Below are 24,777 nucleotides of genomic sequence, written 5' to 3'. Positions count from 1 at the left end.
TATATATATATATATATATATATATATATATATATATATATATATATATATATATATATTATTAATATTATATATTATTATTATTATTATTATTATTATATAGAATATATAACAATATATTTTTATATAAACAATATATTTAGTGGGGGGTATTTGGAGGACATTACCTGATAGTAGTGATGGTAATTACGGATCTTTGCAGAGTTTTACTTACACATTAAACTAATTGTAGTTATCCTGTTCCGGTGTCTCGGGAGATCTGATTTGTCTGGCGGAATATAAATCAATAGTTGATTACGTCACACAAAAAGTGGGGAAAGGGAAGTACGTACCGCTACCCTTTTCCGTGTATGTGTGTTTGTGTGTCCATTCACCTGGGCTCCTCAAGCGGCTCCTGATCAAACGTATACTTTTTTTCTGGTGTTCGTCTGGGCATTGATTGACGCTAAACCTTTAATTTGATTCTCTCAGCACTACAGTATTTAAGTCGCGTCTGCGACGTGCTTAACTCTGCTCACTGGTCATGAGTAAGAGTCACGTGGTTTGCTATTTATCCACAAATAGTGCAGGCGCTGCTCGATTGAGACAGCAGAAGGTCGTGTCTGGAGTCCTGCGTATTTGTGCGTGGACGGCCAGGTGACAAGCGGTCGAGTCGAGGACAGTGGCTAGGCTGTATCTGCCGTTGAGCCTGAAGTACAGCGGTTTACCCAGTCGGAAACCCTAAAAAGGCAAGTTTGGAAATAATACGGCGAACACCGACTTTAATTTGTGGGTGAATCAATGCAACAGAATGGAACATGGTTATGTCATTCGGTGGTTTAACCTTCTGGACATATGCTGGATTCATTTCCATGAGTCCAGTGTCAATGCAAATACAGTACAAAATAACGCCCCAAGAACGTGAATATTGGTCTGATTTCACAATGTAAATTTAAAGGTCTATAAAGACATCTAACGGCGTTAAAGTGTTTCTTAAAAATACATGTTTTGCACTGTCATCCATTGTAACACACAAAATCAACATCAATACATCATTTACTGGATTTGAAACATAAAATTTGGTTTCAAATTGGTTTCATTCTAGATTGAATACCTGGCTTTTTGTTATGCTTTTTGCCAACTAGCAAAGGGAGGCATTTCATGGGATAGACCCCCACTAATGGAAGAATTACATTTAAATTTAACATGTGCATGCTCCCTCAACAGTCCTCAAAGACGAAGGCGGAAGTATACGCCGAAACATGTAAGGTAATTGAACACCTAATAAGCCACTGTTTGTAAGAAAAGAATCTGTTTTAAATTAGATAACAAGTAGACATTATGCACTTAACACAACTAGTCCTCAAAGACTATATTGTAAATGTACCTAAACCCTTTTATTCATCAATCAATTGTGTGCTTCCTGTCATGATTTTTATTGTTTCCCAAAACTCTTAATGGCCCTCCAAGGGAAACCGTAACTACAATGTGACCCTGCTCTAATCATTTGAGGCTCCCGCTTAACTTTCTCCGCTTCCTGCCCGCACACCAGCCACAACGCACTTGGCACACTTTCCATCTGTGCCGTCATAATTCCAGATCTCGCGACTGAGCCGCGGTGTGTGAGATCAAGCCCGGGACCGCATGTACAGTGTGTGTATCTGTGAGTTTGTGTGTGTGTGCAGGCATGCGTCCGTGTGTGTCCTGTTTGAGCTGAAATGTCACTCTGCTACGTCTGCTAGGTCTCTTGGAACACACAGCCAAGGTGTGTGTCTGTTGCTTCAAGGCTTGTTCATATTATACTTATCAGCAAAATCAGTGTTAACTCGTAACTCTGCTTGCCAGATCCAGAAGGAGTCTCCGGGTGGACGCACCGTCGCCATGTCGACCCTCCTGTACGGCATCTCCTGCTCATCTCTCACTTTGCTCCAGAGAGGGGTCCGACAGAGGATTCCAACAAGGAGGAATTTTAGGACATTGCCTGCATTATGGGACCAAAAGGTCAACAAAGGTAGGACAAATAGAGGTTTTTTTTTTTATAGAGATGCCTGTGTGTTGAATCGTATTTTAGGAAGAAAGGCAAACTGACGAGAACTGGACAAAGGCAAAAAACACAAATGGAAACTTTGCTGCCATTCTTTCTTGACTGCTAACATGTAAGAGGTCAGATAAAGGTGACCTGTACAAACCTTGCGCTTTGGAAAATTCTCAGCTAAAAATAAAGTAAGGATCCAATGTGGGTGCTCTCAAAATGTTTGTAACTCAATGTTAAAAGTAGAGTTGTGCAAGTTTTCCGTGGCTACTTTCCAAAGCTACTTTGCCCCGCTATCTGCGTTGGAGTGGGCCTGAGCCACACTGGCTGAGAGCCAATCACCTGCTAATAGTTCCACCATGGCAGCGAGGTCACAGCTCCATTTATGGAGAGAAATGTTCACCTGACACTTGGTCTCAGCCATTCAAGTGCGGCTCGGGCAAAAAACAAACAAACAAACAAACAAACAAACCAAAAAAAAGCTACAGTACATTTTCGTAAAATATATCAGCGACTCTACATAAATATCTCTCAAACTTTAACCCAATAATAGATAATAAATCAAAGTTTAGTATTTTGTGACATACATTTTGATGTGTTTTAGGAATCATCGAATATAGATAGATAGACATTACTTAAACAAATCATTGTTTTAAAAAACTTTATTGTAAAAAAAATGCCTAAAAAACATTTATTTACAGTAAAGATAAAAAAATGTGATTGTCACAACTGATTAGATATCACGATTGAAACAAAAATGCAACAAAAGCTGTGTTGTCTTTCTTAGATGATCACACTATTAGAAAATAATCTAAAATGAATGAAATGAAAATGTGTCACACCCGGTATATGTCATAGATAAATTAAGACTTATGAAATATTTCAATTTGATTTTGTTTCAATTCTATATTTTGAAAGGAAGGCATAATGAAATATAAAGAAAGAATATATATCACATTTACACTAAAAGCACTTTTGCTATGATACCAATTACTGTCAACCAAAACTGAGATTTACAATTTTTTTTCAAAAACTGCTTAACATATGCATGCAACATATTGGATTGTTCAAGCAACTCTTAAAAACAAGCAGAAGACCCAGCCCACTCCCAATCTTTTTCAAGTATTTCGGGGTACCCTCATTGTAAAAGTTATGGATTTGTTCTCCCTAGAAAATGCTAGTTTTAATTCGTACTCTGCCACCTGAGAAAATTACATGTAATTTCCTTTTTGCTCATCTGTTTTCAAGGTGTTCTCCACAAGCATCTAGTTGTTGGCGTTCCCAAAGAGACCTTCCAGAATGAGCGGCGTGTGGCGCTGTCTCCAGCTGGTGTGCAGGCGCTGGTCAAGCAAGGCTTCGATGTGAAAGTGGAGAGTGGAGCTGGTGAGGACTCCAAGTTTTCTGACCAGCAGTATAAAGATGCAGGCGCCAGCATCACTGATGTCAAGGGGGCCCTCGGATCAGACCTGGTCCTGAAGGTGTGTGCAACACTGACAATCTACTCAGTTGCGTCAAAGCGAACGCTTCTATACTGTTTGGGTCATAATTCAAGCACCTATGTTCTACTGTAGGTTCGAGCACCCAGTCTGAGTGAGGCCGACCTCCTAAAGCCAATGTCCACCCTGGTGAGCTTCATATATCCAGCTCAGAATCCAGACCTGATGAAGAAGTTGTCAGAGCGGAAGAGCACAGTCTTGGCCATGGATCAAGTGCCAAGAGTCACCATCGCGCAAGGCTATGATGCACTCAGTTCCATGGCCAACATTGCCGGGTGAGAACCTGCAACTGACACCCCCAAACATTCTCATTGATACCACTTTGAATGTTGTTGTGCCGATGACCATTTTGTGTTTGGGAGCCTTTTACTGAGCGAGTTGCTTGTTCTGTAAGTCTGTAAGATAAATACAGAGGGTTGTGTCAGGAAGGGCATCTGACGTAAAAGCTTGGCCAAAACAAACATGCGGATCAAACCTCTGAAGATGGAGCACACTGATCCGCTGTGGCGACCCCTTAAAGGGAAAAGCCGAAAGGAAAAGAAGACCACTTTGAATTTCCGGAACCAATTTTATTATAGTTCCATGACACCAAGCTGCCACAAGGTGGGAGAAAAGCTCTATCTTTTTAAACCGACGTTCCTCAACCCACTTCAGCAGAAAACCAAGTCATCAAGATCTAGCCAAAGCATTGCTTTCGTCTAAATGAAGATCCTGCTCTCGCTTTGCAGGTTACTTGGCAACCTGATGCCAAAAGATGATGGTGCAGCATTACATTTGTCTAAAATTAAACTCAAATTAACAAAGTTCCTTTGCACCAAAATGCTAACTATTCAACTCAAATTAACAAAGTTCCTTTGCACCAAAATGCTACAAGATGTAGGTAAATAAAGATAAGATAAAGTTCCTTAACTCAGTTCAGCATAGTTCCTCGGCACAAAATTGTCAGATGATGGTTTCATGACACCACTTTTCTCAAAATAAAGCCCCTCAACTCAATTCAACTGAGTTCATTGGCACCAAGATGCCACATGACTGTGGCAAGACACTAATTTTGTCGAAATCAAATATCTCAACTTAATTTCAACCTTTTTGTTACTGTATTGCATTTCTGCACAGGTGTAATTAATTTTGTCGCCTCCGAATGTAAAATGAGTAGACTGTTGTTCACAAGGTTTTATCAGTGACTTAAGTGTCTTGGTTTGTAGGTACAAGGCTGTCGTTCTGGCTGCCAACCACTTTGGTAGATTTTTTACTGGTCAGATCACAGCAGCAGGAAAAGTACCACCAGCTAAGGTAAATTCCACATTCAAGTGTTGATATTCAAGATTTGTGACTGTTTCTTACCCCGGCTTTCAAATCTAAAATGTGCTCTTTTCAGATTCTGGTAATTGGAGGAGGTGTCGCTGGTTTGGCTGCTGCAGGGGCAGCCAAATCAATGGGAGCAATCGTGCGAGGATTTGACACAAGGTAGACACTCTTTGTCCATGCTCGTAAACCAATTCATGATGAGGATGTATGAGTATGACAATTGTATTGTACTACTAACGATTTTCCCACCATTTCGGCTACTTTTAACCAATAAAATATATAATTAACTTAACTGCTATTTGATTACAGAGTGCACAAGGTGTAATGGAAATAGTTAAGGGGTAGTTGTTTCACAAGAGCTTCCTAGTTGACTGAAATTTCATAGTAAGATAAAGGATATTGAATAAATATTCTGAGTGCTTTCAATAAAGCCGTTTGGGCATATATTTGATATCCAGTTTACGGTCCATGTACTAGTACGGTCTTTATCTTGACTTGGAGGACAACATTGGTATACTCGTAGAATGGCTAAGGTGCGCGAAAATGATGACTTTGCCTCATAAGAAAAAAAAACAACAACAAAAAACAGAAACAGTAATCTTGTACAGTACGTGGACCCTAAAATGGATTGCAAGGATATTGAATTAATGCTCGGTTGGCTTTCCATAATAGTGTTGGGTGTCTATCAGACCAGCAGCTTTGGAACAGTTCAAGTCGTTTGGGGCGGAGCCTTTAGAAGTGGACGTCAAAGAGTCTGGAGATGGGGTTGGTGGTTATGCCAAAGAAATGTCAAAGGAGTTCATTGAAGCCGAGATGGCACTGTTCGCCAAGCAGTGCAAAGAAGTCGACATTGTTATCAGCACCGCCCTGATTCCAGGTAGGTCACTCTGACTCTGGCACTGTATTTTATTTTTCACCTGTCCTGGCTGGCTTGCTAAAAAGTAGTTCACACTTTGGTCTGCAAATAAGCTTTTTATTGTCTCTTTTTCAGGAAAGACGGCTCCCATTCTGATCAAGAAGGAATTTGTGGAGTCAATGAAAGATGGTTCGGTGGTGGTGGACCTGGCTGCAGAGGCCGGGGGCAACATTGAGACCACCAGGCCTGGAGAACTGCACATTCACAAAGTGAGTTTGTATGTATATATATTTTTTTACATCAATCGTACTCATTGAATGAGATCGGAAAGCGGTGATAGTAGTGACATGGAGGGACATTAACAAAAATGGCAAGAAACAAGCTCTTCGCTCTCCATCTTATTTTTAGTTTGATGTTGGCTCCAAAAATGATTGCATGGACCTGTGCCAGCCGAATAATCGCTATTTTCTCTAATCTAATCTGAATGTGTATTTTTTTCTGTAGATTAGAACAATAAATTACTAATAATATAAATACATAAATAAATAAGCAAATGAATAAACAAATAAATGAATACATGAAAAGATAAATACATTAATATTTAAATAAATACATAAATATACATTATGTTTTCCTCACACACATAACTATTAACATTATTTTACCTCTTTTTTTACTTTCCGTTATTTATTTTCAGGTGACTTTTTACTTTCAGCCATTACTGATTTATTGGGGAATACAATTTCAAACTAGCATTGTAATCAATGACAGTCTATGAGATGGTATTGTGTATGTAAAAAAAACATGTTTCCTAGTACTGGCAATAATGGCACAATTTACATTATTATAATAATACATTTCCTTTATGAGCGCCTTTCAAAACTCTCAAGGACACTTTACAGTCACAGGATATTTTTTTTCTGCGGGTGAACAGCGCTTCCATGTTTCTACCAATAAATAAAAAAGCAGTAAAAGTTTTTAAAAAAGTGCTAGGTCATAATGACAATTTACATTAAATACCAGTTAAAAATCTTAGCCTCAACTTTGTTGCTTATTACTGGAAAAAAAGAAAAATAGTCTTTATGAAGGCATCGTCAATTTCTCCGGGTTAGGAGTTGAATGATTTCTTAAAAGTTTTTTTTTTCTTTTAGCTCAAGTATTTGTACTTGTACATAAGTCCAGATATTGAGCGATTTTGGCACTTCCAACCAATGCTTTGATTTTTTTTTCCTGAACAAGAACGTGACCCACATTGGATACACGGACCTACCTAGCCGCATGGCCACCCAAGCCAGCACGCTCTACTCCAACAACGTCCTGAAGCTTCTGAAGGCCATCAGCCCCGACAAAGAGTACTTCTACTATGAACCCAAAGAAGACTTTGACTATGGAACAATGGACCACGTCATCCGCGGGACGCTTGTAATGAAGGTTGATTTGATTTGTAATATTTTGCTCTGCTGGCATTCATTTCCTCCTCTCGACTATCGGACCATCTCATGCGAGTGTAATTTGCCAAATGAGTATAAAACTTCATGTCGAGCTTTGAATATCCCACCAGTAAGAATGTTAACAAGGCCTCATAAATTTCTTTTCCGGGAATCTTTAGCTCTGACATATTGTTTCTTGAAAGCAAAGCATGCAACCTCAATGTTGCATATCGATTCCTCCCTCTAAGCATTGCTCACGCTGCGTAACAGAAACAATTTGTTTTTCAAACCCACTGTTTAGTAGTTCTTGATTGCTGTTTGTTCTTGCTAATCTTGCAGTTAGGGTTTGGAATACCCTTACTCTTCTGACAAGGTCTACCACAAAGCATGTTTCTCACGGAAAACTACTACGCACACTATTTTATTGTTGTAATTCGCTCATCCATTCTTACACGATTGCATGTTTTTGGTGCGTCAACAGGATGGACAGAATATGTTCCCGGCGCCACACCCCAAGACAGTGCCGCCACCACCCGTGAAACAGAAATCTGTGGCAGAGCTGGAGGCTGAGAAAGTGGCTGCAATTTCTCCCTTTAAACGCACAATGACCAATGCGAGCGTTTACACTTCAGGTTGGGAAAAAGACAGGCAAAGCTTTTAGGCCACTATTTATTCTTCTCACCACTTACAGAAATTAGAGCTTCAGGAGGATCAACTGTCACCTCCAGACAAACAATTCAATTCTTGCTTTTAATTAATTGATTGTTGCAATCATTTGTAACTATACTGTACTGTAGAGTATAGAGAACCCCATGCATGCTATTTTTTTTGTAAAATGGAGTGCTAAAACAGTCATACCTCAGTTTTTGACCATAATCCGTTCCAGAATCCTGTTTGAACAGTAATTAGTTGGAAATCTGAAACAGTGTTAGAAGCCCATGATTAGGGCCTGATACACTACACAGATATGCGTAAACAAGCAACAAATTAGTCTGCTTGCAATAAATGTTACACAAGGAAGCGTCATTTCCTTGTGTAAGGAAACCAAAAGGAGACTAGTAGTGTGTTCGGGTTTCCTCAGTTTGGTGCAAAACTAGTTTTTGGGCTTAATCTGAGCCGTACCAATCTCAAATTTCCTGGTCAAAATCTGCTTTGGTCGAGAACAGATGTTCCATACCGAGGTTTGACTGTACTTTAAAAGTATCCTTGAGAGTTTTGAATGGCGCTGATAAATGAAATGTATAATTATTATTGATTTGTTTAGGCCACAAACTTGTAAATTAGGGAAAAAAGTGTTTTCACACCATTTCGTGGTATTCATAAGCAAGTACAAATCTTCTCGGGTGGGTGTCAATTACTCACGAATGTCGGCCTTTCCCAGAAGGGCTCTGTCCCGACGTTTAATTATAGACCAGTGACTTTGTATCAAATGAAGTGAAGCTAACTGTCTGCAGTTAACTATGATTATTATTTACTGACCCCTGCAGGTTTGTCCACCTGTCTGGCTCTGGGCCTCATCTCTCCTAACGCAACGTTCACGCAAATGGTGACGACCTTCGGCCTGGCTGGGATTGTGGGCTACCACACTGTGTGGGGAGTGACACCCGCGCTACACTCGCCTTTAATGTCTGTGACAAACGCCATCTCAGGTCCCAATTTTAGCCTTGGCACTGAAAATAAAAGAATTAGCCAAACCTGGAATTGGTTGGAAGTTAGTTAATCTCAGTGTTAGTCGTGTGTATGCGCTTGTGAACAGGTCTGACAGCAGTTGGCGGACTGGTTCTGATGGGCGGAGGTCTCATACCATCTTCGCTTCCTGAGAGTCTCGCCCTCGCTGCTGCTTTTATTTCCTCCATCAACATTGCTGGTCTGACCCTTTTGAGACACATTGAATGTCACTTGTCTTTTATATAACCACTGAATAAGTAAGCATACCTGTTTTATCTTCAGGTGGTTTTCTGATTACCCAGCGGATGTTGGACATGTTCAAGCGCCCCACGGACCCACCTGAGTACAACTACCTGTACATGTTACCCGGAGCTGCATTCGTTGGTGGATATGGTGCTTCTGTGGCAGCTGGTTACAGCATTGAACAGGTGGCAATCATTTGTCAGTAGTAAGACCACAAAATGTCAGCATATTGGCGACAATGCCCAATATTGAATTGAAGAGTTTCATTTTGATTTAAAAACAAAAAAATCAGGACATACTGCCATCTTGTGGTACCTTGGTGCCAGAGAACTAAGTTGAAGTGAGCTGAGTACTTTCGTTTAGACCATTGCTTTCCAATACCTCCATTTTAATGTCAAAGAACTGTCAATTAAGAAGTTTGATTTCAACCAAATTATGCTTTTGCCACAATATTGTGGAATCCATTAAAAGGACTTGAGGAGCTTTCAGTAGACCAAGGGTGTCCAAAGTCATTTTTTTGCTGCGCGCCACATTGTAGTTACAGTTTCCTCTCGGGGGCCGTTATGAATTTGGGGAAGCCATTAGAATGTTTCATCCCCTCCACATATTACAGAAAGAGTGCACAAGAAATGAATGAATAACTAGTTTTCAAATTTGAAGTAAAAAATAATTGGAATTTTGTTATTTGGTTCAGACTTTAGCAAACATCATGGAATTTTACAAGTTCGATTTGCTTTTGCGGACCGAGTAAAATCATGTGGCGGGCCAGATTTGGCCCCCGGGCCTTGACTTTGAAACATAGAGCCTATACCAGTGGTGGGCAAACTTTTTGACTCGCGGGCCATAATGGGTTCTAAAATTTGACAGAGGGGCCGGCCAGGCCAGGAGTATTTGGAGGCAGTGTTTGGGCCGGATATACTAAAGCATTAAATGTAGTGTGTACAAACCTCAGCACAGTAAGCACACTACAACCCAATTTATTAAATGTCCTTCAAACGTGAAAAATAGCCCTTAGCAGTTCATACATTTGCCTCAAGGAATATGCAAGATATGGCATTTACATACTATTTCGCGGATACCTGGAATATGGGGCCAGCAACTTTTCAGAGTTGTCTGCGCTGGTGTCCGCTAGCTTTGTCATGAGTCAGTTTTTACTATAATTTGGACAAGTTCGGCGGGCCGGATTAAAAAGCCTGGCGGGCCGTATGTGGCCCGCGGGCCGTAGTTTGCCCATGATTGGCCTATACATTACAGAAGACGATCTGATCCCCCCCCCCCCCCCCTTGGAGCTGTTTAATGTGACCTCCACCTTGTATAAAGGACCATTTACACTGTCATGGTCTCTGCAGTTTGCCTCTAAAAATGTAAATTATTGTGGTGCCCACAAAGTGTGAGAAATTTGTTTGTTTGCTGTATTCCTCAGATGATGTATTTGGGCTCCGGCTTGTGCTGCGTTGGAGCGCTAGCAGGCCTTTCCGCTCAGGGCACCAGTCGCCTTGGAAATGCACTGGGCATGATGGGAGTTGCAGGCGGCATCGCCGCCACGCTTGGTGCACTCAAGCCTTCCCCGGAGCTATTGTCTCAGATGTCTTTGGCCATGGCCACTGGAGGGACATTGGGTAAGTACTTTCCTATCTTTCAGAGAGCACGTTCTGCCGACTGTGTGCTACAAGCTATTTACAAACTTTGCATGATAACTGCTTCTGTGATATTGTTCCAAAAGACATGGCTTGATTTTTATTTGAGAAAATGCAGCAGATGTTTGATTCCTAAAGTAAGGATTGAGGACGAAAATAGAGAGAAATATGGAAAACAAGATCAGTAAAAGCTTTGCTGCCAATATTTGTAATTATTCACACATGCCCTGAGACATCAGCCTCAAACTGAAATTCACACAACTTTTCACATCAAATAAGTGAAATTGTCTCACTATCTGCACTCTACTCAATGATTTTTCATAATTATGTGTTTTGTAATTTATATTCAATTATTCTCCACTGCAAGACAAATAAAGGTTAATCCAATCCAAGGGACCCATTAACGATTGAAAAAGCTGAGGGCACAACGGCAAACAAAAATGTCCCAAACAGAATGATTATTTTAAAAATGATGAGCTCATCACTATTTACAGTTACAATTCATTTGCTCGGATACAGATTTGGTGCTATTGGAAGACCATTAAATTACTATGCCTGCCAGTATACATCGCTGGCATTGAACAAATACAGTGTTTACCGGTATTTGGAACTCATCAAGAAACATTTTCCGATGGAGTTTGGATTGGATTAGCCTTTATTAGTCTCGCAGTGGAGACATTTACATTTCACAGCAGCAAAGTGATGAAAGTAAGAGCAAAGGAAACAAAGAAGTAGGAAAACAAAATACAGGACCTGCTGTAAAGGAGGCCACTCTCGCAGCGCCATTTTGAAGTCAAAACAACAACAACAAATAACAAATAATGTGACACAACACAAAAGACACATACAGTCTTCAATCTTTTTAAGCACTTTCTGCACGCTCTTTGTTGCATGAAGCAGTTCTAGATGAAAGAGAGGATCGAAGCCTCCTTTTCACCAGTGGATCAAGGGCGCTATGGTGGAATGTGCACGTCTGCTACAAGCTAAATGTTGAAAGCAAACAGGGAGCTGTAGCATCCATTGATGAAAAGAGACTGTCTCACGTCTCCTGTCCCACGTAAATCCGCTTCAATTCCAAGGCGCGATAGTTCCACATACGCATCAGCGCTCTGCGCTGACGCTCCTTTCTTCTCATTGCGGGCTCCTCAAACCCTGCATCCATCCATCCGGTTGAAAGTCCAATAGGCAAAATGGGCCAAGTCGTTCGGGTCAGAAAGGAATACAGTGATACCTCAGCTTACGAACTTAATTTGTTCCCAGAAAGTATGTGTAAGGCAAAAAGTTGGTCTGCAAAACATTTATTTCCCATAAGAAACCATTAAAAATGAGAATAATCCGTTCCCAGGTCCCCATAAAACAATTTTCTCCTAAATAAGCCTTATTACTACACAAAATAATAAATAATAAAGGCAACTCCAATCCAAAAATATATATTATTTTATGTATCACAAATGTGCTATTGTAACGAAAGAAATAAACTGTACTGTATAATAAAGTCGTTTTATTTACCTTTGTGATGGTCGTTGATTTAGTTGCCTCAAGATATCTGAGTGAAGTTGCCGTGCTTTCTCGGCGATAATACCCTCATTCACACTGTCCCCTGCTAGCTGCTTTTCGTTATTCAAATCAACAGAAGTTTTTCAACCGCTTCTATTGCCTGAGACCGTTGCACAGAAACACCCTTAGCCACCCGTAGTAACAGTCGACTTAGCATACTGGTACTGGGACGCTAAGTCACACTCACGCACACCTGGTTCATGTTTTTCGATGATCTCCTTCTGATCAACCGTAATTTTCTTTTGTGTCCTCTTCGGTTTAACACTAGCCTGTGGTGGGGTCTTTCTCAGTCCCATACTAGCAAAGGTACTCCACTCGAAAACAAACCACGTCTGCTCTGAAAGAAAGGTGGTGACGAAAACTAGTCCGCCAGCCACCGTGGCGCTGTTCGACCATGTGGTTTTGTGTTTATCTGCCGAAAACTAGTCCGCCAGCCACCATGGCACTGTGTGGTTTGGTTCGTCTGCCAAAAACTAGTTGGTATGCCAATATTATATTCTTGCAAATTTCACGTTCGTAAGGCGAAAAGTTCCTGAGCTAAAGCATTCGTAAGCTGAGGTTTCACTGTATTGTGCAAAAAAATAAAGTGAAGCATACGTTTATGAGAAAGACTTTGCACAATTAGCAAAACACAGACCGACTGGTGTCATGTGACTGTAAAGTGTCATTGAGAGCTTTGAAAGGTGCTTAAAATGGAATGTATTATTACAGTAAAGTCTTGTTATATCGATAGTACTGCTTATTACGATACTATTTCTATGAACGCAAGGAGAAAATTTACATGCCGCAGGATCGGATATATCGATAGTCCGGTTATATCGATATTTTTTCCGACTCCCGAGAATATCGATATAACGAGACTTTACTGTATTATTATTATTATTATTATCGTCATGTAATATCATGTCATGCCATTTGTATTTCTTTGATGTGGATCATGTCTATGCTTCTCTTCAATAATGTCACACATCCTTTCGTTTAATATTTAACTGAGCATTTATTATATATTTTTAAACAATTTGTACTTTTCCGCAAATCCGACGAAGGAAATTTGAGTTTCAACTTGGCATCTGTTTCTCTTGTTGTGAGAGTGTAAATATAAATATTCCAACAGAACAGCCATCACTCATGTTCTATTGGTTGTTTCAAACATGGGGATGACGTGATGTTCGGCACGCTCGTCTTGCCTTCCCTTTTTTTTCTCTCCCTCGGGGGCAGGGGATAATGGAGGATCGGAGTTTTGACTGTTGTTTTGTCCTTTGAAGATCAAGCTTCATTGCTAAGAGTAGAAGAAACAAAAAACAGGTGACTGGTGTTTTTCTGGGTTTTTTTTCTTCTTCTTTGAACACTTGGCCAACATACATAAGAAGGTGTGTTCAGGACATTCGACACTCGACATTAAAGCTGAACACGTGATTGAAAATTGAATTCAAAATAATATTGCAATGCAGTCGAATTGGATTTTCAAATTTCAAAGGATTCAAATTTTGAAAAGAAATAGTTATATTTATTTATGTATATTTCATTTATGAACGAGTATTTATATTGTGTCGATCTTAATTCAGTCTTTAGTATGTGCAGTCCATGTTTACACATGGTTGTTTCATGAAATATTTTACCATAAGCCTGATCTATGTAACCAGAGCATTTTACAATACATTACAATACATTAAATATTGATTTATACGTATCAGAATCAGAATCATCTTTATTGCCAAGTATGTAGAACACACAAGGAATTTGTTTCCGGTAGAATGCGCTGCACTAGTATCGTCGTCAAAAAAAACTGCTAAGTGGCACTATACAGTTCCATTTTGGCTACTGTTGAAGTGGCACTATACAGTTCCAATAGATAGTATAACGCTTTAACAACAGTTAGTGCTTAACATGGACAACTATCATATACAGGAAATAAAGTAGCCACAAAGATCATGGAAAACACCAGTTTTGAATGTTTCTGTACTGATGACCATTTTGTGATTGGGAGCCTTTCACTGAGCATCTTCATCTTTATTAAGTTCATGGAGTTGCTTGTTCTGTTGCCACAAGGGGACATAAGCCAGTGTCTTCTTGTGCCGGTCCTAAGCCCTGATTAATACAGAGGGTTGTGTCAGGAAGGGCATCCGACGTAAAAGCTTGGCCAAAACAAACTTGCGACTTAAAGGACAACCGACGTCTTCGGACAAGTTGTGTCTATAATTTGTAAAATGGCTTCAAATGACTTCTACTGAGTGTATTTTAATAAGATTCCACCGCATATAGCTATATTTTACGTTTTAAGACTCACTCTGAATATTCAGGAAGTCTTGTTTTTGAGTTGGTGACAAGTCCGTACGTGACGTCACGAAAGGACCGCCCCCTGACTGAAAAAAGACACATTGTAGCAGTCCTTCCATCACGGCAATGTATTTTGCTGTACATGTTTGGTCTGAGAACCGTGTTGCACTCAAAAGCCGCCAGAAGAGGGCATCCAAGCTCCATATAAGGAATTTATCAGCCTGTGGAAGCGGAGGTGGCCACTGGAGGTCGCCATTTTGTGCCGCTTTTTTTTTGGGTGAGAGATATATATAAAACGTTTTTCTGATGTCAGTTAAAAAACAAAAAGGTGACGTCGGTTGTCCTCTAAAGGACAACTGACACTATTTATAGCATCTAAAATACCCAAAACACGCAGGCTGATATTTTTAGTCAAATGCAAAACACAAATAAAAATGACTTGAAGTGTCCAAAAATCAGCTTGAAACTGGGGATTTTCAGAAAGTCCGGCCTCCAGTTCGTGACGTCACGCCAGATCATCTTGCCTTGCTCAAGAAACAAAACAATGGGCTCACGGAGTTCAGATTCGGAGAAGATGCTTTCTCGTTACTCATCCAGTTATGAATATGATTCAAATAGTTCTGAAGAGGAAAGCATAAGTGTTTGCGATCGATTAAAGAAGTCCTTCCGTATCAATTCGAGCTGTGTAAGCAAAGAGACAAAACTGGTGAAGGACACGACATATGAAGCTCTGCGAATAAGCAATATGGCATCAACTTTGATGACATGTGGCATATAAGGACATGAATAACGAATAATAAGCTCCAAGATGTCAACCTCAATGCACGTTGTTTAATGGTTGGGCGTGCAAGATGTTTAAACTTTCAAGATGCAGACTTACGAACTTACATGTGAATGACAGCGGTTATCCATTGCTAACTCCGGTTAGCTCCTCGTTCCAGCAGCTGAATGGTTGTCTGATAGGTTTGCTCCACTATTATGATGATTGCTCTCTTTCACCACTGGAAGCAACTTTCTTCCCATTGTCAGGCTTAGAGGGTGACACCGGTTATCCAAGCGGGGATTCGCGCACTCTGGGGAGCTCCTCGGCTGGCGCTATACTGCTCTGGTCCGTTGGAAATGGCTGGTTTGTCCGCTGAGAATTTGTGTAAACGTACACCTTCTTTATACGTGTTACCGCAATTGGCTGCCACACAACGATTCCCCATCGCGTTATTTATGTAGTTTTCCTTCTAATTTCGCGATCAACACAGTGTTTTCAGGCAGAACAAAGTACCCAAAATGCACTGCATGTCACTTTCTCGGTCAGGGGTGTTCCCTCAGCGACATCACTCCGGCATCAACTCGAAAACAAGACTTCATGAATATTCAGTGTGAGTTTTAAAACGTAAAATATAGCTATATGCGGTGGAATCTTTGTAAAAGGCGGTCAATAGAAGTCATTTGAAGTGATTTTACAAATTATGGACGCAACTTGTCCGGATGTGTCGGTTGTCCTTTAAACCTCTGAAGATGGAGGACACTGATTCGCTGTGGCGACCCCTTGAAGGGAAAAGCCGAAACGAAAAGAAGAAGATTGTTTATTGTAATGCATAAAAATACATTGTTTGTGTTTGTATAAAATACATGGGAAGACAATAAACTTAAAAAAAAATTCAATTGGATTATTTTTCTAAATTATTCAACCTGACTGCCTGCATTTACTGGAATCTTTGCCTGCGTGCAGGTTTGACCATTGCCAAGAGGATCGAAATCTCCGACTTGCCTCAATTGGTGGCGGCGTTCCATAGCCTTGTGGGCCTGGCCGCAGTTCTCACCTGCGTGGCGGAGTACATGATCGAGTTTCCCCACCTTGACGCTCACCCGGCCGCCGGGGTGCTCAAGACAGTGGCCTATTTGGGCACATACATCGGAGGTGTCACCTTCAGCGGATCGCTGGTTGCCTATGGCAAGCTGCAAGGTACTTAACGTGGTGTCACTGCGGCATTTGGAGAAGACTGTACATGCACATGTTTCATTACTGCTTTGGATTTTTTTACATTCAATAATCATTTCAACCTTTTCAGTTCCTGATATTGTCTTTGATCATTCTAAAACCAAAATGATCCCCAGGGAAATCCAGCTTTGGATTTTAACTTGGCCGTGGGGATCATATTTATTTATTGTTCGCTGGTTGATTTTAACCCGTTTTTTGCATTCATTTTCTTTGCACACATATGTTTCTGGTGAATATTTCACCACCAAAAAATACCTTCTCAAGTGTTGATGACATTTTGTTCTGACATTAATAAATGGATAAGTTAAATTGATCAATGTTTCAGAGACAAGGTAGTCAGATTTTTTTTTTTTTTTTTTTTTTTTGAATGATGCTACATCGGAAGTAACTTAGTGATGTTTAGCTGGAGGACACTGATTCGCTGTGGCGAACCTGAAGGGAAAATCCAAAAGGAAAAGAAGTAGTTATGTTTCGGTGGGAACCTGTACAAACAGTTCTTAGGACAGTTTCAATCTCCCACATGAACGGCTTTCATATTAGACTGTAAAAATACACATGTTGTACGTTTAGGCTCTTTAACATTGCAAGATTCATCCATGACCCTTCAAAAGCCATTAAGTACATGCATCTGTTGGAATATGTGCAATTTATGTCAAACAGATAGACAGACAGAACATCTCTCTAGAGGCCACATTGTAGGTACAGTTTCCTCTTGAGGGCCGTTATAAATTTGGGGTAACCATTCAAATGTTTCATCTTCTACTTTTCAAATCTGAAGTCAAGAATAATGACTGTTATTGTGGTTTACATACAACAATTCGAAATTTTGGTTTCGTACTTTAGCAAGCATCATGGCAGTTGACATGCTTGATTTGCCTTTGCGGACCGAATAAAATGATGTGGCGTGCCAGAATTGGCAACCGCGCCTCGACATTGACACTGTGCTCTAGAAAAAGACAGTTGCAATGCAGCAATCAATAGAAACAAATTGAGATCAACAATAATCTCGCTCTCTCTTTTTTTTTAGGCATGCTGAACTCTGCGCCTCTTATGTTGCCCGGACGTCACATGTTGAATGCCGGTCTTATGGCGGCATCAATGGGTGGCATGGTGCCCTTCATGCTTAGTTCCAGCTACGGTACTGGAATGGGATGTCTCCTGGGAGTATCTGGGTTGTCCACTGTTATGGTGAGTTACCTGTAAAAGGCAGTACTGTATTCAAAAGTACTCATACAAATATTTTCATGCTAGTTAATATATAATGGTGTGATTTGTGACATCTCAATCGTGAGATCAGCTTTTGCACACCTGTTTCAGGCATTTGTAATTTTAAATATTTGTCCTTTTTTCAATTATTTTATGGACAGCATGGTGGTTATGTTATCACATGTTTTGCATGTCTGCCTTACAGTCAACGTTTCTTTGTTTAATTTTCTCCTGTGACCCTTCAGTGTGGAGTTTGCTGGCATCAATATTTTCTCTGTAGTCATTCCAGAAACATGCACGTTGGGTTAATTACGCTGTATTGTTCTTCTAGTTCTTCGGAAATATAACCAAATGGGAGAGACTGAGCAAGATAACTGATATAAGCCAGTGGCAAGATGCAGTGCCACAAATTATGATCACATATCCCAAATGAGTAAACAGGTGTGTGTGTGTGTGTGTGTGTGTGTGTGTGTGTGTGTGTGTGTGTGTGTGTGTGTGCGTGTGCGTGTGCGTGTGCGTGTGCGTGTGCGTGTGTGTGTGTGTGTGTGTGCGTGTGTGTGTGCGTGTGTGTGTGTGTGTGTGTGTGTGTGTGTGTGTGTGTGTGTGTGTGTGTGTGTGTGCGTGCGTGTGTGTGTGTGTGTGTGTGTGCGCGTGTGTGTGCGTGCGTGCATGTGTAAATAGCTTTCTTCTCAGATGAGATAACTTTTCTGAGACTCAATAAACTGTGTGTTTTTTGTTGTTGAGTTACAATACTTAATGTGAAGCTATTGGACAAGTTAAAACCCATTACAGAAAATGTAATTTTAAGTTAGAGCCAATAAGAAAAGAGAGATAATGAACCCATTCAAATGAAATTGTGAAAAATTTTGAATTGATGGGACCGAACCTTGACAGGAATAGCAAAAATCCACAAATATTGAATGGCCCCGACACCCCACCTCCAAAAATAGGTTTAGAGTTCTTCATACATGTCACAAGATGGTGAAAAAGAATTGCTGTTGTCAAATGGAAGCTCTTCAGCTCACGTCAATGTAGCCCCCTGGCAACATGATGCAGGCAAAGCACTACTTTTGTCTGACTAAAGCTCTTCAACTCACTTCAACGTTTTGGGAGAGGTCTTAGTATAAAATCTATTGTACTTTGTCAGGGTGTCACTTTGACAGCAGCCATCGGAGGTGCAGATATGCCAGTTGTCATCACGGTATTGAACAGCTACTCTGGCTGGGCCCTCTGCGCTGAAGGATTCCTACTAGACAACAATCTCATGACCATTGTTGGCGCTTTGATTGGCTCCTCCGGCGCAATCCTGTCTTACATCATGTGTGTGGTGAGTACACAAAAACATTCTCTATACTTTAATACGTATATACACAGGCATAGCAAAAGTACAAGTACTGATTTGGTTCCTGGATTTAAATGCGTACAAAAGTAATGAGGCAAAATTAATAGAATAAGGACAAGAAAGTACAGCTGTGTTGTAAAATGGACAGAAGTAAAAAATATTGGACACAGGTATGATACACAGAGGCTGCCCAGCTTCGGAACATTCAACTTACGGAAAACTGTACATACGAACATTTTTGCGGGTACTGTATGTTGAAAAAATTGTGGACAGAGATGCTGTAAATTAGATTTTGTATTGCGCACCTTTTTCTGGCCCAGCTGGCTTGCGATTGGCTGCATACTGTGCTTCACACGCATGCACGCACACAGACACATTGGATGTTTCGAGGGCTGGATGTTTACGCGACGGCTATGCTGGTGTTCCCAAGCAGTTCAGGCCCTGACCTGCCGAGCTCGCTTACGATTGGCTGCGTAGAGTATGTGGGCGGAGAGGAAATCCCTCATCCCAGTTGACACTCCAGGAGGACGCGATGCAACACAAAAAATAATGGCTTACTGAAGACCCAAGGATATATGTTGTTGTACTACAGTAGTTGTGAATTTATTCTACGACTGTTAGTGTCTGTGTTTTATACTTCCCTGTTCAGTGTTTCACTTAAACATACATTCTATTCAAAATACAGCACTGAAGCCACTTACAAACAAATTTACCTTACGAACAACTGCTCGAAACGTATCTCGTTCGTCAGGTGGGGAGCGTCTGTACATACCTGTGTAATAGGCACAACTTCTTTCCACTGTTGAAATCTCGATGACTATGTTTGTCGCCTCTCCCAAGGCGATGAACCGTTCCCTACCCAATGTGATCCTGGGTGGCTATGGCACCACCTCTACAGCAGGTGGAAAACCCATGGAGATTGTTGGCACCCACACAGAGGTCAATGTTGACCAGACCATCGACATCATCAAGGAAGCCAACAGCATTATCATCACGCCAGGTACAAGACCTCTATACGTGTATACAACCACTGTTTACTTGCTCTTAGATTTTGTTTTTGGTGCTTGCATTCATCTTCTAGCGCTCGCCGCAGATCTATGTGGTTCTTGTTGTATTTAAAGGACAACTGACGTCTCCGGACAAGTTGTGTCCATAATTTGTAAAACGGCTTCAAATGACTTCTACTGAGCGTATTTTACAAAGACTCCACCGCATATAGCTATATTTTACGTTTTAAGACTCGCACTGAATATTCCGGAAGTCTTGTTTTTGAGTTGGTGACGAGTACGTACGTGACGTCACTGAAGGAACGCCTCTGACCGAAAAAAGGACACATTGCAGCAGTCCTTCCATCACGTCAATGCATTTTGCTGTACTTTGGTCTGAAAACATCGTGTAGGACCAAAAAGAGGCAGAAGAGGGCGACAAAGCTCCATGTAAGGAATTAATCAGCATGTGGAAACGGGCTGATTAATTCCTTAAACGGCTTTGTTGCCATTTTCTGCCTTTTTTGGGTGCAACATTTCTCACCCATGATGCCTCAAAATGACAGAATAAATTCTTTAATCGATTGCAAACATGTATGCTTTGTTCTACAGAACTATTTGAATCACATTCATCACTGGATGAGTAACAAGAAAGCATATTCTCCGAATCTGAAACCATTGTTTTGATTCTCGAGTAACGCAAGACGTCTTGCCGTGACACCACGAACATGGGGGCGGGAACTTCTTAAACTGGCCACTTCCGGTTTCAAATTGACGTACTTTTTAGACACTTTAAGTCATTTTTATTGCTGTTTTGCATTTGACTACAAATATCATACTGCGTGTTTTGGATATTTTAGATGCTATAAAACGTTTTTCTGATGTCAGTTAGGAAACAAAAAAGTGACGTCGGTTGTCCTTGAAGTCACAGTCACAAAACACACAAGTGATACGATTTCATTGAAACTAATTGCATCATATTCAAAGTCATATTTCTCCAAACATTAAGTAATGCAATATGACTTATTATGTTATGACACCCATGACGTTGAGGTCAAATATTAAGTCAGTTAATTTGTCATATGTACTCGAAGTAAATTAACTGCGTATTGGTTTATTGGAATAATATGAATTACAGTAAAGTCTCGTTATATCGATATCGGATATATCGATAGTCCCGGTTATATCGATACTATTTCTATGCACGCACGGAGAAAATTACATGCAAACAGGGTCGGCTATATCGATAGTCCCGGTTATATCGATATTTTTCGGACTCCCTTGAATATCGATATAACGAGACTTTACTGTAATGTGTAAGATCAGAGCATTGTCATCAAATGGTGAGTATAGTTTTTGGTTTTTTGAATGTTGCTGTGCCGATGGTAATTTTGTGTTTGGGAGCCTTTTACTGAGTGAGTTGCTTGTTCTGTAGCCACAAAGGGACATAAGTCTCCTTGTGCCGTCCCAAGCCCGGATAAATACAGAGGGTTGTGTCAGGAAGGGCATCCGACGTAAAAGCTTGGCCAAAACAAACATGCGGATCAAACCTCGAAAGATGGAGGACACTGATTTGCTGCGGCAACCCCTTGAAGAGAAAAGCCGAAAGTAAATGAAGATGTTATGAACAACCCAATTTCTATATCTGACTATCCAAAAGAATAATTATGGATACACATGGTTGCTATTTTCTTTTTTTTAACGCACAAACCGTGGACAGATTTGTGGTCCCAACATACGGGTTTGATTAGGAGAAACTGTATCCAGTTAAACTGATGCCCGGTGTACAAAAAAGACGATGGAAAATAAATGGTTCTGAGGAAAAATAACATTCAAATTCAAAGGTGGTCATTTCTGACCCATGTTGAGATTTACACTACGACAAACGCATTTCAGATGTGACCACTGTGAATTAAATACATCCCGCAATAGGATAGAAGAAGTTAAGAATATTATTTATTCTTAGCCTACGTTGGCTTCATGCGTGCCTTTTTGCCTTTTATGTAGGTTGGGGATTGTGCGCAGCAAAAGCACAGTATCCGATTGCAGACATGGTGAAGATGCTGAAGGAACAAGGCAAGACTGTTCGGTAACTGTCAGCGCAGCACATCGGCTCGAAGGTTCTCTTGAAATTGACAAATAAAATGATACACTGCGAATGACCCCCCCCCCCCCCCCCACCCCAGGTTTGGCATCCATCCAGTGGCTGGACGTATGCCAGGCCAGCTAAATGTGCTCTTGGCTGAAGCCGGTGTACCTTATGATGTCGTATTGGAGATGGATGAGATCAATGAAGACTTTCCGGGTGAGCATTTTTCAGGAATACACAAAATGGGAGATTGTCACTTTTGCCACGAGGTGTTGAAGAAAATTACAAGAAATTAACTGTCACGCCATTGACTTATTTCACTTTCTTTCATCAGCCTGCTGTTGACGCAACACGCAATAATCTGGCGTACACTCTGAAACACATGCTTGTGTTTAAGATGATGCTTTGTAGTGCTGGGAAATTCATTATTGGGGCGTTTCAAAGCAAGTGTTTCTTTTGTTTAATACACGCCCAACCCCTCAATATGATTCCATGTAAATATCTGTGGCCCACAGAGACCGACCTGACGCTGGTCATCGGTGCAAACGACACTGTGAATTCTGCTGCTCAAGAGGATCCAAACTCTATAATTGCTGGCATGCCTGTCCTGGAGGTTTGGAAGTCCAAACAGGTTGGTCCATTTTTAGATTAGAATTAATCCCTAATATCAAAGTCATCTTTATTGTCAAATATGCTAATATGCATGACATACAGCACAGATGAAATTACTGTCCTCTCGGACCCAGCATGTAAGGCACTTATAATGACTAATAAACATGAAAACGGCAATTTGCCGGGGAGAGGGGAGCCGCTGCGTGTTCACGCGCTGCCATTTTGGGAAAAACAAAAAAATAATAATATGACAACACAAAGACACAGTCATTCATTTTTCAGGACTTGCTGTACCCTCTTTGTGATTACATGAAGCAGTTCTAGATGAAAGAGGAGAGGATCAAAGCATCCATGTCAGCAGTGGATCAGGGACGTCATGGTGGAATTTGTACGTGTACTACAAGCTAAATTTTGAAAGCAAACAGGCAGCTGTAGCATCCATTGACGAAAAAAGATTGTCTCACATCTCCTGTCCCACATAAATCCGCTTCAGTTCCACATATGCATCGGCGCTCTGTGCTGATGCTCCTTTCTTCTTATTGCGGGCTCCTCAAGCCATGCATCCATCCAACCGCAGACTGTCCAACAGCTCTGATCTTTCCGCTGAACAAAGCGGGGACAGTCAAATGGCTCAGACATTCCTCCCATTCAAAAACAGTACTGGCATATTCATGCTGCCGAAAGGCGCAACCGCTTAGCACAGTCTCATCCTTGATGATAATATTGCAGATAATTAGCTCATTCACTGCCAGACGTGCAAAAATGTGTCCACTCCAGTGCCAGGGTTTTTGTCATTGTCACTTGAATTCCAGGACCTGCATAATATTGAGTTTTAGGACCACATAAACATTCAATACAGTATAAGAAACCTTAGACTCTCTTCTTTCATGAGAAAAAATGTCAATTCCTAAATTATATGGGCCTGGAATTATATGAGCTTGAAATTAGGGTGGCTGTCCAAAATACAATGCAATACATGCATATTGGTTTATATAGCGCTTTAACGACAGCTGAAGCAGGACCAAAGCGCTAACATGGAAAAAGGGGAAAGGCAGCCCCCTAGTGGAAAAAAAGAAATATTGCCAGTGGCCATGGCCAGTGCTTTATCGGCACCCAAGCATGAAAAAACAAAACCCATACAAATTCGGGAATGGCGCGCTGTCATATTTTCAATTACTTCTCACAATTAATTTTCAATTAGTATTGTCGAATAGATGGCAGTGAATGAGTTAAAAAGAGCAAATGAACTAACCTATGAGAATGACCGTACTTTCTACACTATCAGGCATACCTAAAAACATTCCACGTTCTCAAAAGTCAACGGTGAACTGTTATGATTCGATGCACCTTCTATATCAACCGATATTCTGGATATTTGAACAAACCCAGTGGACCAACACGTATATTCGTTATCCAGAATGGGGAATAATGAATACGACAGGTTGTTGAGTTGAGATCACCTCCTTGCACCGAATAACGATATGGCTGTATTCTGGCCCCATGATGTGGCAATTATATGCAATCTATTTAATCCTGTCATTACAAAATGTTTTCATGCAGTACAATGTGATATTGATTTCAGTGAAAAAAGACGATTTACAGTTACAGCCACGGTCCTAAAACAAATGAATGCTCATTTCTTAAGACATGAGTCTATACTAGTGAGAGAACTTTTTCAAACTTGTCTCTAGGTGATCGTGATGAAACGGACCCTGGGTGTCGGCTATGCCGCAGTGGATAACCCCATTTTCTACAAGACCAACACATCCATGTTGCTGGGAGATGCCAAGAAAACATGTGACAGCCTTCAAGCAAAGATTAGGGAGACGTTCTACTAGGCCCAACGCCACCAGCTGACTGACCACGTTAGATCTTGGAACAAAATCAATGTCTTGGTTTCCATCCTCGGCATTGGCTTACAATACTCAAGTCTGCATCAAAAGTTAAAATTATGAGCTAAGATGTACAATAGTAGATGAGACTTAATGAATGGAGAAAAAGTATAGACTTGTGTACCGGTTTGTAAATAAAGCTATTTAAAAGTACTGTTTGACTCCTATTGT

At 40.7% G+C, this 24,777-nt stretch overlaps 1 protein-coding gene across 4 annotated transcripts; it reads left to right on the top strand.

The window, feature by feature from the left end:
* Window positions 1–380: 380 nt before the first annotated feature.
* nnt2 (nicotinamide nucleotide transhydrogenase 2) lies at window positions 381–24,759 on the top strand. Of its 4 annotated transcripts, XM_088992380.1 has the most exons (24): window positions 382–728; window positions 1,207–1,248; window positions 1,665–1,744; window positions 1,825–1,990; window positions 3,260–3,489; window positions 3,583–3,782; window positions 4,713–4,800; window positions 4,886–4,974; window positions 5,505–5,692; window positions 5,807–5,940; window positions 6,911–7,102; window positions 7,583–7,733; window positions 8,589–8,750; window positions 8,858–8,968; window positions 9,052–9,197; window positions 10,436–10,631; window positions 16,210–16,443; window positions 17,507–17,667; window positions 18,833–19,012; window positions 19,868–20,027; window positions 22,021–22,102; window positions 22,200–22,318; window positions 22,618–22,733; window positions 24,406–24,759. In XM_088992380.1, exons 4-24 carry the CDS (start codon window positions 1,861–1,863, stop codon window positions 24,550–24,552), a joined length of 3,216 nt encoding a protein of 1,071 aa, XP_088848506.1. In that variant the 5' UTR covers window positions 382–728; window positions 1,207–1,248; window positions 1,665–1,744; window positions 1,825–1,860; the 3' UTR covers window positions 24,553–24,759. The 4 variants fall into 4 exon arrangements, with proteins under 4 accessions (XP_088848508.1, XP_088848506.1, XP_088848505.1 ...); XM_088992382.1 differs by lacking the exon at window positions 1,665–1,744 and having other exon boundaries at window positions 381–728; XM_088992379.1 differs by lacking the exon at window positions 1,207–1,248.
* The last annotated feature ends 18 nt before the right edge of the window (window positions 24,760–24,777 follow it).

The sequence above is a fragment of the Hippocampus bargibanti genome, linkage group LG03, assembly GCF_051943395.1.
Source record: "Hippocampus bargibanti isolate YZ-2025 linkage group LG03, ASM5194339v1, whole genome shotgun sequence".
Classification (NCBI taxonomy): Eukaryota; Metazoa; Chordata; class Actinopteri; order Syngnathiformes; family Syngnathidae; genus Hippocampus; species Hippocampus bargibanti.
The sequence above is the reverse complement of the archived record's forward strand: the minus strand, read 5'-3'. Positions and strand labels throughout refer to the sequence as shown.